Source organism: Loxodonta africana, chromosome 25 (genome assembly GCF_030014295.1).
Source record: "Loxodonta africana isolate mLoxAfr1 chromosome 25, mLoxAfr1.hap2, whole genome shotgun sequence".
Taxonomy (NCBI): Eukaryota; Metazoa; Chordata; class Mammalia; order Proboscidea; family Elephantidae; genus Loxodonta; species Loxodonta africana.
Genome location: NC_087366.1, coordinates 20865393 through 20882723, shown reverse-complemented (window position 1 = coordinate 20882723; position 17331 = coordinate 20865393). Strand labels below are relative to the sequence as shown.

Sequence of the window (17331 nt, the reverse complement as noted above, 5' to 3'; positions counted from 1 at the left end):
CATCACCGCCAGATACGCTGCTGAATGTGTTCTTGGCCATCGCTGTGGACAATCTGGCCAATGCGCAAGAGCTGACCAAGGTAAGCATTGTTCTCTGGGGATCCAGTGGTTCTCTAGTGCCACTGGGCACCCTTTGGCTGTTGGAATGCTTCCCAAAGTCTTCCTGATCTGGTTCAGAAAGGCCTTTTCTGGAAGCTTCTGGGTATTTGGAGAGCCACAGACCTAGTTCAGTTTCATTGAGTTTGGCGAGCCTCAGGTCTCTTGTGGAATACAGAAAACAACAATTTAATCTCTCTGAGCCCTCAGAGGGATCCTTTGCAGGATTATGACGTCACAAGTAAAAGAAATACCAGAGACATGGGTTTAAGTTCCGTCTCTGCAGCTGTAAGCTGTGGTTCTGTGCCTTCAATCGTGTGACTTAACTCTCTGAGTAAGAGTATGAGAAGGGGCAAGAGCATCGTAATTCCTGGGGAGTGGACATCCAGAGGTCCTAGTCATCTGGGGGAAGTTTCAGTGAAGCCAGACACTGCATTTCTAGAAGAGTTGATTCTTTCTTTACCATGATTCATTACTCCAGGGGAGAAGGCATTACTAATTACAGTGGGATAGCCTATGGAGATGATTGAAATGCAGATTTGGTCTGGGCAGAGGCACATAGCATCCTGGTAATATTTCCGAGCATCTTCTGTGTTCTGTGATGCTTTTCCCTACATCCTTGAGCATCTTCTTATCTTCATGGTGTTTCAGTGAAAATACCAGTTTTAGAATCCGGAAAGCTGGGCTTGATCCGTCAGCTGCCACTTCCTGGCTGTTTTAGCTTGGGTTAGGCCCTTGACCTCCATTAGCACTGGTTTCCTCGTGTGTAAAATGGGAATGATGTATCTGCCCTGTATTCCTCACAGGATTTCTGTGATCATGAAGTAAAATAGTGTATGTGAAACCTAGCATGTTATGAAAATGCATTATTAGTAGCTCTAGTCATTTTCATACTATAGCAACCATATAGGACAGAGTAGAACTGCCCCACAGAGTTTCCAAGGAGCTCCTGGCAGATTAAAACTGCTGACCCTTTGGTTAGCAGCCATAGCACTTAACCACTAGGCCACCAGGGTACATGATCGCAATGAGTCGGAATCGACTGGACGGCACTGGGTTTGGTTGGTTTTCTAGGAATTTTACCTGAATTGGCTTTCCTAGGTAACATGTTTAGAAGCAGAATTGCAAGTGAGGGGGTGAGATCTTTCCCTGAGTACCTAGGATGGGGCTACTTAGTTGTGTGGGGAAGAGGGCATGATGGGATGTCCATTCTCAGCACCTTACTCCAGGGGGCTCTGGTGGGAAGGACCCTGCTTAATCACTTCCAGACACTGCCAAACATGTGGAAACTCTTGGCTCCTGCCTCTGCCCTTCACAACTGTAGCCAGCTCCACTGAGGGCTGAGGCAGACTTCTACCAGCTCTCCTGAGTGGCCCTTGGGGCAGGACAGAGACAAGCATTGCTGACCCTGCCAGGGTTGTGGAGACCTGTATACTGCCTCTGCTGTCTCCCAAGGTGTCTTCTGGACCTGGCCATCTGAGGCCTCTGAGCCAACCCAACCTCATACTGCCTCATTTAACTTTTCTCTTACTTTCCTTACTTCACCTAGTTTTCAGAACATAGAACCAAGGGAAGGTACTCTCCTTCATGGGGATCCCACGCAAAGGCATCTCTGCTTTGTGTCTAGGATGAACAGGAGGAAGAGGAAGCCTTCAACCAGAAACATGCACTGCAGAAGGCCAAGGAGGTCAGCCCAATGTCTGCACCCAACATGCCTTCTATCGAGTGAGTCTGCTGTCTCCACGTCACTCACCCTGGGCTCCTGTGGTAACAGTTCATCAACTCAAAAAATGATTTATGATTGGAGTGTACCTATTTTATGCCAGGAACTATTCCTGGGAATACAACAGTGAGCAGGACAGAGTCTCTGTTCACATGGAGCTTTTATTTCAGTGAGATCATAAACACACAGGTAATTTCAGATAACAATAAATGCTATAAAAAATAAAACTGAGCAATAAGGCAGAGAATAGCAAGAGTCAGGAGAAATATCTTAGGACAATCAGGGAGGGAATCTCTGATGAGGTGGTATTTAATCAGAGGCCCAAATATGTAGAAGAAGAAGATCATTGATATTTTGAAGAAAGATTGTTCCTCACAAGCTCAGCAAAGCCCAGTGCAGCTGGTGTGTAGTGAATGAGGGGGAATAGAAGGAGACAAGACCAGGGAGGAAGGCATGAGCTAGCTGTGGAGGTCCGTAAGGCCCAGGTGAGGAATTTTTTAGCTTTTGCTCTAATTGCAACCATGGTAGGGCTTAAAGTAGAGCAATGGACGTGATAATGATTTATACTTTTAAAAAAGATCACTCTGTTCTGTGGAGAACAGATTGCAGAGGCCAAGAGTGGAGTCAGGGAGACAAAGCATTTGCTTAGTGTAAAGTAGATAAGAGAAGACGGTAGTTTAGACCAGAGTTGAAGCAGTGGAGAAAATGAGAAGTAATCCCATTCAGGACATGTTTTGCTAACAGAGCCAGTAGGATGAGCTAATGAGTTAAATGTGAAGGTGGGTTTGAAGAAATGAGAAGAAACAAAAGCAGCTCCCAGGTTTTAAGCCACAGGATTGATGATGGTGTATTTACTGATACCTTGGAGGATTGTGGAAATCAAAAGTTCATTTTGACCACGTTACATTTGAGATATCTATAAGACATCCAAGTGGAGATGTTGAGTAGCCCATTGGTTACTTGAGTCTGGAGCTTAGAAGTCAGGGTTAGAAATAAAGACCTGGGTGGGGGGTTATTTGCATTAACTGGTATTTAAGCCAACAGCTTGCTAGATGACCCAGGAGAGTGTGGGTAGAGAAGAGCTAAGCACAGAGGCCTGAGCCAACAGCTTGCTAGATGACCCAGGAGAGTGTGGGTAGAGAAGAGCTAAGCACAGAGGCCTAGAGAATTCTAGTCTTTAAAGGTCTAGCAGAGGAGAAACCAGCAAAAGAAACTGAGGGGAGCAACCAGGAGGTAGGAGAAAGAATAGTGTCCTGGGAACCTCTCGAAGAAAACCTTTGGGAAAGGAACAATTGGACAGTGATGTAAAATACTGTTGGACCATCAGGTACAATAACGACAGTCAGATGACCATTGGATTTGCAAGGTCAAAGTTGTTGGTGGCTTCTACAAAAGCAGTTTCAGCAGCCTGGTGGGAACAGAAACCAGTTGAAATGGGCTAGGGAGAGAATGGAAGGTGAGGAAGTGGAGCAGCGAGTACAGACTCTTGTGAAAAGGATCCAGCATGGACCTTCAGTTGATGGTAGACCTGGGGCAGTCGGTTTGGGCCCTGAGTGGGTCTGACCTGTGCATGGTGAGAGAGAAAAGTTGGAGGAGAGGCTAACAGGTGACTCTACAACCATCAACTTCCTGTTGTTGCGTCTGGGCCCACGTAGGACTGTGTGAGTAGCACCAGGGTATCTGTGGGGAAGGTCTGAGGCCTCTGGGAGTGTGGACCTCTCTCCTGGCACCAGACCTTGTCACCCGTTGCTTGGGGTCAGTAAGGAGGGAGCCCTTGGTTGCCCCGAGCTTGTGTGAGGAGGCTCCTGAATGGCCTCTGCCTCACCATGAGAGCATTCAGGAGTTCTGTGTGGGGGCTCCTTTCCCTTCATGGTCATCTTCCTGCACTCACCTTTGAACACTGGGAAGGCCTGGCTCTGGGCCCCTCCTCTGTGAGTGAGAGAGATCCCCTCCCTTCACCAATTCGTTAAAGATTGATGAGGAAAGGCAAAATATCTCCTTCCTCTCTGGAATATTCTCTTGGGCCTTGAGTAGTGTCTACCACACCTTTTCCTAACATTTGGGTTAATACACACACACACACACACACGTATGTATATATATATACATCCAAAAATGCTGATGGGTAGGAATAACTGTCACTTAGGAGTAGGTGGTTCTATTTGCTGAGAAGAGGAAGCTGGGGGAGGAGTGGGTTTGGAGAGATGTGAGTGGGAAGATGCTTGGCCCAGAGTAGAAACTGTTTATGGAGGGAAGAATGAATGAAATTCCAGTAGGCACAGGGCTGCAGGAATGGAGCAGTGTGTGTGTCAGGGCCCAGCAGAGTGGAAGGGGCTGCTGCAAACATCCAAGATGGGCAGAGACCTAGGCTTAGTTGTGCTGCATGTGCTGGGAGGTTGGGGGACGCTGGCGTGAACTACCTCAGGGTACGTGCGTGCTGTTTGCACGTGCAGGCAAGACTACTATTTTCTGGACTATGCTATAACTAAGTGCTAATGTGGATGTCTGCGGAGAAATGTGAAAAGAGCATTATTACAAACTTGCCAACCAGAAGGCCTGAGTGCTAGCTAGTCATAATTATGTCACTAGCATGCTCTGTGACCTTAGAGAGCCATTTAGCATCTCTGAGCCTCTGTTTGCCCATCTTTGAAATGAGAAGAGTAACACCTGCCCTTCCTGCTCCACAAGGTTATTGTGGACAGTATTCGGGAGGCCATGTTTGCATGAGCTGGAGTTGTGTGGCTGTTTCTCTGTGGTTTTAGGTATGAAGGTATGTTATTGATGCTGGTAGGGTGTGAATTTGGATCTTTGCATATGTGAATGGAGAGGTGAAGGCGAATTGAAAGGTGTGTCTGATTTGTGAGAGAATTAGAGGCTGTATCTGTCTTTTGCCTGACCAGTGCTGTGTGTGTGTGTGAAAGAGAGAGAGAGAGAGACAGAGATAGAGAATGAGAACTCTTCCATGTAATTACACTCTCCCACATGTGCTTCTATGAGTCTGAATTGACTTGATGGCAACAGGTTTGGGGTTTTTTGTGTTTTTTTTTTTGACACATGCCACTGTAGGATTGGTATTTAAATATTTGAGAACTTGCAAACAGATGGTGTCATGTACTTTCCTAGTGGGTGTGCATGCTGGCTATCTAGAGTGGATGCTCCCATTCCCTATATGCTGCCAAGCGTCTTGGCTATGCCCTCCTGCCCCTACCTGTGCATTATCGCATTGCTGGCCACTTATGCTCAAGGATGCATTCCGTTAGGAGCACAAAGGCATCTCCACAGTGCAGTCTACATCAGTCGGTGCTTGCGTGGGTACATTTTACCTCTCCCAGATACCCAGTGTGAGGGTGCAGACCAGCTCCCTCTCCTCTCTCAGTTCCACCTTGTATGAGGCCCTTCTGTACATGTGAGACGTGGCACTTGAGCTGGGTTAGTTTGCCTAGCATGTTCTCCATTGACAGGTGCCAGTTTTATCAAGGAAGGAGTGGCATTTGCCAACTTCCCAGGCTCAGGCAGGGCCCATTGGGCTAGGCTGGGTCTATCAGCCCAGGAACTGGGGCTGGCTCACTCTGAGGGTGTTTCAGATGCATGTCCTCCGCCTGAGCCTTGACCCTCCACTCAGCAGTGCATTTGTCCAAGCATCCTATTAGCCTTCAAAGGTGCTACCCACTGCCTTTCTAACCTTCCATTGACGTCATGTTTGAAAGGACACGGTGCCTGCCTGTGGAAGAATTTTTTCTCTGTGCAAAGCTAATAAGGTTAATACTGTGCTTTACCCAGATGAGCTGACCTAACCTTCAAGGCTTCTGGCAGGGCCATTGCATTGCAGACACGCAGGAGGCACCATTCATGTCATGAGGTGCAGGAATGGTGGCCCATGCAGGGGCGGCCCTGCCTGTGACCATGGGCTGCTTTTCTCCTTCCCACAGTGTCCTCAGTTGTGTGCATGGCAGAGCGTGTGTTCACCTGCATGTTTTGTGAGATTGAGACAGGGGCTGTTATGGGAGTGAGGAGTTGGGGAGTTGCACCCATGTGAGTATGCTGTGCTAGCCTAGAAGTGAGTGGGGAGAAATGCATCCATTCATCAAAGTTTACAGGATTTCCAAAATAGTCCTCTGATGGATATCCAGGTGAACGTGGGAGTGCCGGCAGCATGGTATCTGAGCACCTGGGGCCATAGGTTATGTGAAACAGTATCTCCTTTGAGTTTCTGCATGTGTGCTCTACAAACCAGATGCATGCATTTGCACGGAGCAAGGACTCACAGGTCACTCCCTTGGAGAATTGAAGGTTGGGAGTCTAAGGAAGGCCAGCAGGCATGTGGACAATGTATGGATGTGCAGAGGACTGGGTGCCTCTCTCTGCAAATCTGCTGGTGGCTGTGGGGCTTGAGGTGCCTAGAGGTTGGGGTAAACTGAACCTGTTCGTTTTTCTTTCCCAGAAGAGACAGAAGGAGAAGACACCACATGTCGATGTGGGAGCCACGCAGCAGTCACCTGTATGTGTGTACCAGCTTGCGTGTTTGTGAGTGGTTATGTGTGGGCGTGGGGACCATGTGTCTTTGTCCTTGCCCTGGACAAAGTGGCACTGGGTGTGCATATCAGCGTGTGCCTTGGTGTGTGCGTGTGTGTCTGTACACATGATTTGTGGATATGCCCCTTTGCACCTTTCCACTTGGGCTTACATCAGTGTGTGTCCAAAGTATGTGAACCCGTGTGTTATTTGCACTTCTGTTCAGCCTGTGACTGGGCATGTGTTGCGTTGGTAATTAGTGTTGGTGGGTATGTCTTTTACCTAGGCAGTTGTGTACAGCTATATGTATGCCTTGGTGAGAGTGCGTGTGGGTATAACCTAAACAGATTGTAGGTATGTGCCCACAGGTATATGTGAGTCAAGGAGTAGTGCCTGTCCCCTCCCATGTGAGCCAACACCTGTGTGCCCTTCTGTACGTGTCACGCTCATGTGTCCCTGCTGCCACCTGAACACTCACCTAGGCCCCTGAGTTGAAATAATCACCTGTGGTTTTAGTATGAGCTGATGGCCTCTGCACATGCAGTCTTCTGGTTTTTATTAGCATTGATGGAAACACCCACAGCACTTTCTTGATGTTAAGACTCTTATAACTTGAGTCTACTTGCCACGCTCTCTCTCTTTGATGGTTTATGGCCATTGCTCAGCCCTGACTCTCACAGGCTGTAATCAGAAAGAGAATGGAAAGGCAGAGGAGAGGAGGAGGAAGAAGCCAGGACCTTGAATTAAGGGTCATTGGTGGGCACAGAGTGGGCAAAGGTTGATGCCCTGAAAGCAAAGAAGAGCAGGGGAATTAAGAGCTGGTAAGCCTTTATACTGACTTTTTTGTCCAAGCCTTTATACTGACTGCCCTAGCAGCAGGCTAAAACTTGTCCTGGCCCTTGGGGACTCAGTCTTGGGGTTGATGTACCCACTCCCCAGCCCCCAATCCACAGCCTGCCCCTCAGCTATTACAGAGCAGGGATTAGAGTGGAAAGCCCCAGGACTGGAAGGCTCTGGCCCAACGACCCACTCGTCTGCGGCCTACCCTGCCCCTACATCTTTCTGTGCTTCCTGTCTGCAGGTCCTGGGCTCTCCCATTTGCCCTCCCCACCACACGTCCCACCATTTTTCCATGGCTGCTGAGGGCTGCCCTGGGCCCTGTGCTGCCCTCCTAGCCCACAGCTGTGGGGTTCTGACTATGGCCCTCGCCCTTTCCCCTTTGCAGGAGGGAGCGCAGGCGCCGGCACCATATGTCAGTGTGGGAACAGCGCACCAGCCAGCTGCGGAGGCACATGCAGATGTCCAGCCAGGAGGCCCTCAACAAAGAGGAGGCCCCACCAATGAACCCCCTCAACCCTCTCAATCCCCTCAGCCCCCTCAACCCACTCAACGCCCACCCCAGCCTCTATCGGAGATCGAGGCCCATTGAGGGCATGGGCCTGGGCCTGGGTCTGGATAAGTGTGAGGAGGAGCGCATCAGCCGTGGGGGGTCCCTCAAGGGGGACGGAGGTGACCGGTCCGGTGCCGTGGACAACCAGAGGAGCCCCTTGTCCCTGGGCACACGGGAGCCTCCGTGGCTGGCCAGGCCCTGTCATGGGAACTGTGACCCCACCCAGCAGGAGGCAGGGGGAGGAGAGACTGTGGTGACCTTCGAGGACCGGGCCAGGCACAGGCAGAGCCAGCGACGCAGTCGGCACCGCCGTGTCAGGACAGAAGGCAAGGAGCTCTCCTCAGCTTCTCGGAGCAGGTCTGTCAGCCAGGAGCGGAGTCTGGATGAAGATGTACCCACCGATGGGGAGAAAGACCGGGAGCCCAGGGGCAGCCATGGGACCAAGGAACCAGCAATGCAAGAAGAGAGAGTCCAGGATTTAAGGAGGTAAATTACTCACAGGAGTACCCTGGAGTAGAAAAACATAGCACAGACTGGTGTTCGGAGTTATTCAATATGAGCTTTCTGAACCTCAGTTTCCCTTTCTGTGAAGTGAAGATGATGCTAACATGCACTTTATAATGTATGTGTAAATATAATAGGAAGTAGGAGCTTGGCCCTTGACAGCTAGGGTCTGTTCTTCTAGGGCGTCTCATGTTGGAATTGAGTCATGGATGGATGGATGGACACTGCCATGGTTTTTAGCTCCTCCCTGCCTGGCTGGGTAGATGGTGAATTGAGAGGTTGGTGGGAGCCAGTGGATGCTACCCATTCTCCAGCAGGGCTCCTCAGGCTCCGCCCCACCTATGCCTCTTGCCCGGTTGGTTGTTATTAGTTGCCATCAGATCAATTCCAACTCATGGTAACCCCGTGTATACAGAATAGAACTTCTCCATAGGGTTTTCAAATCCATGACCTTTCAAAAGCAGATCACTAGCCCTGTCTTCCAAAGTACCTCTGGGTGGGCTCAAACCACCAGCCTTTTAGCTAGTAGTTGAGTGCTTATCTGTTTGTGTCACCCAGGTACATCAGCCATTTTGGAACAGCTTCTTATGGTCTGGGCACCAGCTTTGTCTTCTCTCTTCACAGGACCAACAGCCTAATGGTACCCAGAGGCTCCGGCCTGGCAGGAGCCATTGATGAGGCAAACGCACCTCTGGTCCCGCCCCATCCAGAGCTGGAAGTGGGGAAGGAGGGGGCACTGACAGAGCAGGAGCCAGAGGGCAGCAGTGAACAAGCCCTGCTGGGGGATGTGCAGCTAGATGTGGGCCGGGCCATCAGCCAGAGTGAGCCAGACCTCTCCTGCATCACGGCCAACACGGACAAGGCCACGGAGAGCAGCAGTGTCACCGTGGCCATCGCTGACGTGGGCCCCCTCGTGGATTCCACCGTGGTGCACAGTGAGAGCACAGCCCCCGTCCCCCACACCCACACTGCCCATCTCAGCCAGGGTTGGGGATGAGGGCCTTGCAGTCATTCCAGTGGAGCCATCTGGGAATCCCTACCAGCAGGACTAAATTATTCATCAACCAATATCAAAGGGCAGCAGTTTTTTCCCAGCTTGTAGGAAAAAAAAAAAAAAAATTATTTGGAATTTTCTCAGTCTTAAGTTTGCCCATAAAATTCCCTTAAACCTTTGGCCCCTGCGACCACATTAAAATCTTCAGAGATCACATCTGATTTCGTACCTACTGTATATTCAGCTGGAGCCCAGCTGGTGCAGTGATTAAGAGCTTGGCTGCTAACCAAAAGGTTGGCAGTTCGAATCCACCAGGCACTCCTGGGAAACCCCGTGGGGCAGTCCTGCTCTGTTCCTGTAGAGTCGCTATGAGCCACTATCGACTCTATGGCAACGGGTTTGGTTTTGTTTTTTGGTATATATTCAGCTGTTCCAATTCAGTGTATGAATATTTGATGGTGTTCTCCAGGACCCCTGAGATGCTCTGGGCAGGTTAGGGAACATCTATGTAGTGGCAAGAGTCTGGAGTGAAGGTGGCAGAGGGTTCTGTGCCTGTTTCTGCCTAGCGAGTGGCCTTGAAAACCCTCTGAGTCTCTTGAGGCCTCAGTTTGTCATCTGTAAAGTGAGAGCACTGAACTAGATGATCCCTGAGGTCTTTCCCTGTACCAACATTTTCTATTCTATTACTCTTATCAACTCTTCTCTCCCAGGAGCTTTTAGTCACACATTCTGTCAATCACAGTCCCCTCAGGCAACAGATGTCAATCTAAGAGACCTTGAAGGGAAGCACAAAAGAGAAGAACTTAACCCACCACCCCGTTTCTGCACTAACCTCACACCAACCGGGCTCCCCATCCCTGCTCTCACCCCCAACTATCTCTGCACCAACCCCATAACCCATCCCTGCACTCACCCCAAACACCCCATCCCTGCACTCACCCCACACCCCATCCCTGCTGTCACCCCACACCCAATCCTTGCTATCACCCCATACCCCATCCCTGCTGTCACCCCACACCCCATCCCTGTCACCCCACACCCATCTTTGCACTAACCCCATAACCCGTCCCTGCTCTCACCCCACACCCCATCCCTGCTGTCACTCCATACCCCATCCCTGCACCTAGCCCACACCCCATCCTTGCTGTCACCCCATACCACATCCCTGCTGTCACCCCGCATCCTGTCCCTGCTGTCACTCCACACCCCATCCATGCTCTCACCCCACACTCCATCGCTGCTCTCACCCCACACCCCATCCTTGCTGTTACCCCACACCCCATCCCTGCTATCACCCCACACCCCATCCCTGCTCTCACCCCACACCCCATCCCTGCTGTCATCCCACATCCCATCCCAGCTTTCATCCCACACCTTCTCCCTGCTGTCATCCCATACCCTCTTTCTGCTCTCACTCCACCCCCATCCCTGCTCTCGCCCCACACCCCATCCCTGCTCTCGCCCCACACCCCATCCCTGCTCTCACCCTACATCACATCCCAGCTCTCATCCCACACCCCATCTCTGACCCAGAAGCTCTTTTGGTCTCTGCTTGACTTTATATTCTAACTAATAAAGAAGATATGTTTTCAACCTTCTTTTATGTTAACCAAGTTTAAGAAAGCTTGGTCTTCCCTCTGTTCTCATTCTGGGGCTCATCTAAGGCCTTGGTCATAGCTAAGAGCATGGATACTTCCTATGACTTACCCTTCAGAAGGGCCTGGCCACAGAGGTTTACTTATATAGTAAAACCCGTGAGAGCTGGAGCTCCACGGGATTGCCTTGTTTTTCAGGGTCTCGCAAGTTTTCCACCTTTGACAGGGTGCAGTTTTAACACTTTTCCATCACTCTATCAGTGGAAAATATTTGAGTTTTCCTTCTCTGACAGGTTTCAATTTTACATAGGTTCCAGCTTTCACAGGTTTTATTGTACAAGGTTTCAAGGTAGAGTCATTCAGTGAACAGAGAGCAGTGGGAGAGGGTAACTTGATCGCTTCCCCTTCCTGGTAGCCTCAACCTCCTGCCAACTTAACCAACACTGTGCCTTGCATCTGGAAACAGAGCAGCAGCCCTAGATACCCACTCAGGCTCTGGCTTCTTCATCCTCCCCCTTCCTGGAATGCAGTACATGGACCCATACTCACATGAATATTGCATTCTCATTCTGTATTAATTATGGCTGAAAAAAGCACAGCCAGAAAGGCAGCTGCAAGCAGAGTAATGGTTTCTTGAAATCTTCCATTGCAGTGTGATTTCAGGATATGGGATGTCTAATCAGGAACCCATACTTTACTTCCATAAAGGTATTTGAATTCTCTGAACTTCGGTTTTCCCATGTATGTAATGGGAACAATGATACATGTCACTAGGAGTCAATGTAAAAATTCGATAAATGAATATATACAAAGAATCCAGTATAAACTCTCAACTTTGTAAACTGTGTGACAGAACCAGAAAAAGGGGACCATTCATATTATTTATATAGCAGAAAAGGCTATACACATAAAATTAAGGCGATGGTCAGGAAAAGAGGAAAGGCTTAATTCAATGGTATCTAATGAATATTTACCCCCATATTTGCAAGGTACCTTGCTAGGCTCATTCCTGTAGCCTTTTCCCCTCCTCTCTACCCCATCCCCACTTGAAAATGAAGGCTATCATTCTCACTTGTAGCAAGGTTTCTGAAGATTTCAACATGTTCCTCTTGCAGTTAGTAACAAGACTGATGGAGAAGCCAGTCCCCTGAAGGAAGCAGAAATCAAAGAGGATGAAGAGGAGGTAGAGAAGAAGAAGCAAAAGAAGGAGAAGCGTGAGACAGGCAAAGCCATGGTGCCCCATAGCTCCATGTTCATCTTCAGCACCACCAACCCGTAAGACACCTTCCCTTCCCTCCCGCTTTGGTGTCGGGGAAAACAGCCAGGTGCTAAGCCAGGATAAGGTGATGGGAAGAAGGACCAAGGGCCTAGTCGTCTTCCTCAGCCTTCCAAGTCAAGTGTGACCAGATACCTGAAGCATTCAGAATGCCCACTAGGTGAGGTGGGTCATTGAATTAAATAGGCTCAGAGTTCTGTCTCAAGAGTAACTTAAAGCAGGAAAGCGTGAGGAGTGCCATGAGAAAAGGGCCCTCCATTTGTCCTTTGGTCAGTGAGTGAGATGGGAGGAGGAAGAAAGCCTCCTGGAGAATGTGTCACCAAATATTCCGGATGTGGACAAAGCCAGGAATGCGGAGCCTAGAGTGACCAGATCACCCATTGCAGTTTAAGACTACTGGTCCCACTGCCCTATACGTGGATTTTGAAATGGGGAAATTCCTCAGAGCAGAGGTAGGGGTGGCAGAGAAGAGTCTGGAAGATTAGAATCAGGAAAGATAGAATTGTGAACGGAAGCTGCCTTCTGCCCTTGAAATGAGCAAGATATGCACATAGATCAGCTTCTGGGGCCAGGAAGACAAAGGCTTTCAGTGGCCACGTAAACATGGTTCAGGCAAGGATCTGGGAAGAAAGGTACCCAGTTTCAGGTATATCCAGCCATCCATAGCTAGAATGTAGTCCATAGAATATAGTTACTTGAATCAGACTATTTGGGGCTCATGAAAACCTGTTGCTGCTTTCATCAGGAATCATAGAATCAACGTCTATGTTCATATGTTTGTTGGCTCTTTATAATTTCCTTGCTATGTCCTAGCTCCCTTACTGTGGGGGGAGGGGGCAGGCATTGAGATATGGCGAGGGGCTCCACATGTAGCCACCCTGAGGAGTTTGTCTCGTCTGATGCTGGCTGCTCCCGTGGCTCATACATGCTTACAGCTAATGCATCTTGGCTTGTGTATTGCAGCCTCTAACCAATTCGATTACCTTCCCCCACTGGGGCTTTAAATCAAGGGTGGTGCCTGAGAAATTAAATTGCTCTCTCTGGTGGCTTCCTCTGGCGAGGGCCTGGCAGTCTGGAGGAGGCTGCTGTGTGTGTAGGGTGGAGGGGAGTAAGGGATGGGGATGGGAGGGAAGCGGGGACAGCTCAGCAGGGCTCCACCGTCCTGCAGGATCCGGAGGGCCTGCCACTACGTCGTGAACCTGCGCTACTTTGAGATGTGCATCCTCCTGGTGATTGCAGCTAGCAGCATTGCCCTGGCAGCTGAGGACCCTGTCCTGACCAACTCCGAGCGCAACAAAGTGGGTGCACAGGGTCATTTACCAGCCTGCATAGTGCCTTGGTACCCATCCTGCCCCAGCACTCCCCATCGCAGCATTAGAGGGGAACTGGGATGGGTGGGAAGAGAAGGTTGATCCTGAGGAGTAAGTGTTCCTTAGGGAGAAGTATGAATCATTCCTGGGCCAGCACCCTACCCCGCCAACCATACTGCAGGCCTTTATGCTTCAGCAGCGGGCCTCACCCCCAGAGCCTTCTGTGGGCTTGGATGTGGGGTCTTTATGCTTCACCAGTGGGCCTCACCCCCAGAGCCTTCCGTGGGCTTGGATGTGGGGTTTCACACAGAGCCATGGGTGAAGTTGGGAGTTGGGACCTCTCCTGGAGGTCCCAAAGGTATCTGTCAGGAGACACAAGGGAAATGTGGAGGATAGGAACTCACAAGCATTCCAGGTACTGAGCCAGAAGCGGAAGGAGAGATTTGTGAAGCAATTTAGATCCAAGGAGTTTAATTCTGAGCAAAGAGAGGGAAGGGCCAAGGACCAGCTGCTGGGTCAGATGTCTCTAGGAGGATCCACGTCCCTTTCCTCCCTGTATCCATTCCCCTCCAACTAAGGGTTACAATTCCAAGCCTTTGTTCTGGGGTAGAAATGAGTGGGCCTGGGATGGCAGTGTAGGACTGCATGTATCTGTGGGCAGGTAGGGTTGTGTGTAGGTGGGTGGCCACACATGGTCCTCTTTTTCTCCGTCATATCTTACAGGTCCTGAGGTATTTTGACTATGTTTTCACTGGTGTGTTCACCTTTGAGATGGTCATAAAGGTAAAAGCCTCTAGGGAAAACGGGTGCTCCTGGGTTTGGATGGGTCACCTGTCTTCTCCTCTAGTATAGGGACCTTCCCCAGTACTGCCACCTACCGGCCAATGACAGAACCTCACTAGGACCTCTGTTGACCCCCTTCTCTAGCCTCAGAATCCTGCCGAACTGTATTTTGGCAGCGCATGACTGGGTGGATATGTTTAGACTGGTGCAGACCTGTGGATATGGCCTCAATAAGAGCCAAGCCTACTCCCAGGAAGCAGTGGGAAGTGCAGACAGGCTTGGGAACTACGTTCTCCTTCCCAGTGTGCTTCCAGATTTGAGCCTGGGAGAGTACCAAGGCAAGGGGCTAGGTAGAGATGAGTCTTCTAGAATTCTGTTTAGCCCCAACCATACTCACTCCCCTCAAGTGCATTCCCCACCATCCTAACACCCCACATTTCTCTCTTGTTCCCAGTGCATAAGCATTGGGATTTTACCCATCTGTACATATGAAGGATGCTTGGTGCTATAAGCTACAGATGAATGAGGGAATGTAGCAGGGTCCTGTGATAGCCAAGGAGTGTAATTGAACCCTGGGCCTCACAGTTACCTGGAGACAGCCTGTTTGACTATCCCCTCCCCGTGTTCAGGCCCCAGTATAGGGTAGTAGGGACAATAGCAGTTGAGAGATTGGCATGATGAACCCAGAGCACAGGACGACCACTGTCTGCACTTCCTAAGCTCATCTGTGGCTGTTCACATCTTTCTTTCCAGATGATAGACCAGGGTTTGATCCTGCAGGATGGATCCTACTTCCGAGACCTGTGGAACATCCTGGACTTTGTGGTGGTGGTTGGAGCATTGGTTGCCTTTGCTTTGGCGTAAGTGATTGTTTTCCTGTTCTGATCCCTTCCTTCCCCTCTTTCTGAAGACTCTGGCTGATCTGAGGCCTTCTCCAGGGCCAGCCTGAGAAAGAATGCACTCAGAGTCGTACCAAAGAATGCTACCCTGGAGACATGTTTTCAGGTTATGCTCAGAAGAGTCTTATAGCTTCAGCCCATGTGCCCTAAAGGGTAGAACAGGGGAAGGAGGAACAGGGAGAGTCACTAGGGAGAAGTCAAAGGCCAGGATTCCCTTTGTTGGAGATGAGTAAGCATAGACAGACACTCACCACATGGGGCAGTACCTCCATAGGCTCAGAGATGGTCTCAGGGACAACAGCTGGGTGATCCTTCCATTTCTTGATTCTGTCAAACAAAAGACCAGCTTGGAAGAAAGAAAGGTATAGAAGATGTGTAAAACTGGAGATTACAGAATCCAGGGCACAGAGGAATTCTCAACCCATGAATGGAGGCACCCCAGAGCCATTTCAGGGGCCTAAGAACCATACTGATATTTTTATCTCCAAAAGAAAGTACTTTCCCAACCTTCCTTGATAACACACTTAGGAAAACAGTCTTAAACTGTTCAGACCACTAAACCATGTTCCTTATATTTGGAGAATTTTTTTTTCAAACATGGATCTAGTTATAGCATGTTTTCAACCATGTTCTGATATTTCCTGTGGAACCCAACCCAAGAAGAGGCTCTCCTAGCCCTCCATGCTGTAGCTGGGAGCTAAGGATGCTGCCTCTGCCATTTTCCTGGCCAGGTGTGAAGAGTGTCACCCAATAGGATGAATGGCAGCCTTTTAGGTTTTGTCTGTACCTTGTCCCACTGCCAGAGAAGCCTTGCTCGCCCTCTCCCAGGTCGCACAGTAGAATTCCTGAAAGACTGATTCCACCAGCCTCTCTGAGTACAAGTAGGGGACATGTCTTCTAGCAGGGTTCTCTGTGATGGGGCAGAAGGAAAGCATTTGGGAGCTGCTGCCATCGATGGCAACTCAAAAAGGAAAAGAACAAAATATCTCCGTAGGTTGCCCTTCCCAAGTAGTCAGAAGGAGATCATCCCACCCTACCTTCTCCCCAAGCACTGTCAACATTCATCCCTTGTTCATTGCGATGGTGAAAAGGAGATTGGATGAGAGTTAAGAAGGAACATGTCATCAAGCTCTGTATATTTGAGCAAGTTAACTCTGTTAGCCTCAGTTTCTTCATCTCTAAAATGGGGACAAAAAGTGTGTGAAAAGTGCTTAGCGCAGGGCCTGGTACTGAGTGATCAATAAAAGTTAATTTCTTTCCTTATTCTTCAATTCTCCCATCGTATCATGAAGTCTGAATATAGGAGTAAAGTACATACTGATGCATAATGTATGCAAATGGTAGAAGACCAACCCAGGCTGGTTTCCAAGATTTGCTTATTTTAAACACACATACACACTCACACATAGCCCACACCTCCTGTGCCTGTGTGCTGGTAAGACAGCAGGTGTGTTGGTGCTGGTGTGGGGAGGAGGTGCATTCTAAAGGAGGTCTCTGTGGGCCTGCCCCATGGTCACAGTCAAGCTGTCTCTCCTCAGATCCAGAGAAGGTCGATGTGCTGTAGGGTCGTCATCTGTCTTGTTCTCTCTTTGTGCCCGTTGAAATGTGGCAGTGGTGGCTTTGGAGCTGGTGGCTCCACCCCGGAACTGAAGCCTCTCTGTTGGTCCTCAGACCAGGTACAGTGCAGGGGGCCCAGAGATCCCCTGATTCTGGGGTCCGTGCTTATGTGATGGATTGAGAATTATGACCCATCACTTGCTTTTAGTGATGTCTCTTCTTGAACTTTTCCTTCATTTCCCTCCAAAACGTAGGTGGTAGCTGCTCATCCTTCTCACCCACTCTGGTTTTACTATCATCCTTCTGAGCTTACCTTGCACATTTCCTCTCCCCCTTCACCTGCTCACAGAACAGGCTCACACTGTCCCCTCCTCTGTTTTCATCACGTTTGCTGAGGTCTAGGTAATGCTTTCTCTTGCTGATATACCTGTGCTTCCTAACTCTGCTCTCTGCCTTTCCTCATTAAGGGCACCAGAGAATTCAGCTCTCTCACCACGTTGGCAGGGTTAGCAAGAGCTTCACCTGCCAGCAGAGCAAGGGCCTGGCCTGGAGCAGAGAACAAAATGAAGTCACCGAGCCTGTGTCCCACCTCAGGGCTCATGGTCAGGGGCTCAGGCCAGAAGGAAGCCAGATTTCGGTTTGTCTGCAGGCTTTTCAAGTCTCTTCCTCCTCGTGGATACCATTATCATAGT

General features: G+C 49.7%; 1 protein-coding gene across 3 annotated transcripts in view; it reads left to right on the top strand.

Moving 5' to 3' along the window:
* CACNA1E (calcium voltage-gated channel subunit alpha1 E) overlaps positions 1-17331 on the top strand; it is a 359405-nt gene that overhangs the window by 277589 nt on the left and 64485 nt on the right. For 2 of the 3 annotated variants that reach the window (XM_064276554.1, XM_064276553.1), the window contains exons 17-25: positions 13-80; positions 1724-1821; positions 6261-6317; positions 7557-8207; positions 8850-9160; positions 11930-12089; positions 13259-13388; positions 14124-14183; positions 14937-15043. In XM_064276554.1, the coding sequence (XP_064132624.1) occupies positions 13-80; positions 1724-1821; positions 6261-6317; positions 7557-8207; positions 8850-9160; positions 11930-12089; positions 13259-13388; positions 14124-14183; positions 14937-15043 (1642 nt within the window). The remainder of the gene's footprint in view (positions 1-12; positions 81-1723; positions 1822-6260; positions 6318-7556; positions 8208-8849; positions 9161-11929; positions 12090-13258; positions 13389-14123; positions 14184-14936; positions 15044-17331) is intronic. The other variant, XM_064276555.1, reaches the window with a different exon arrangement.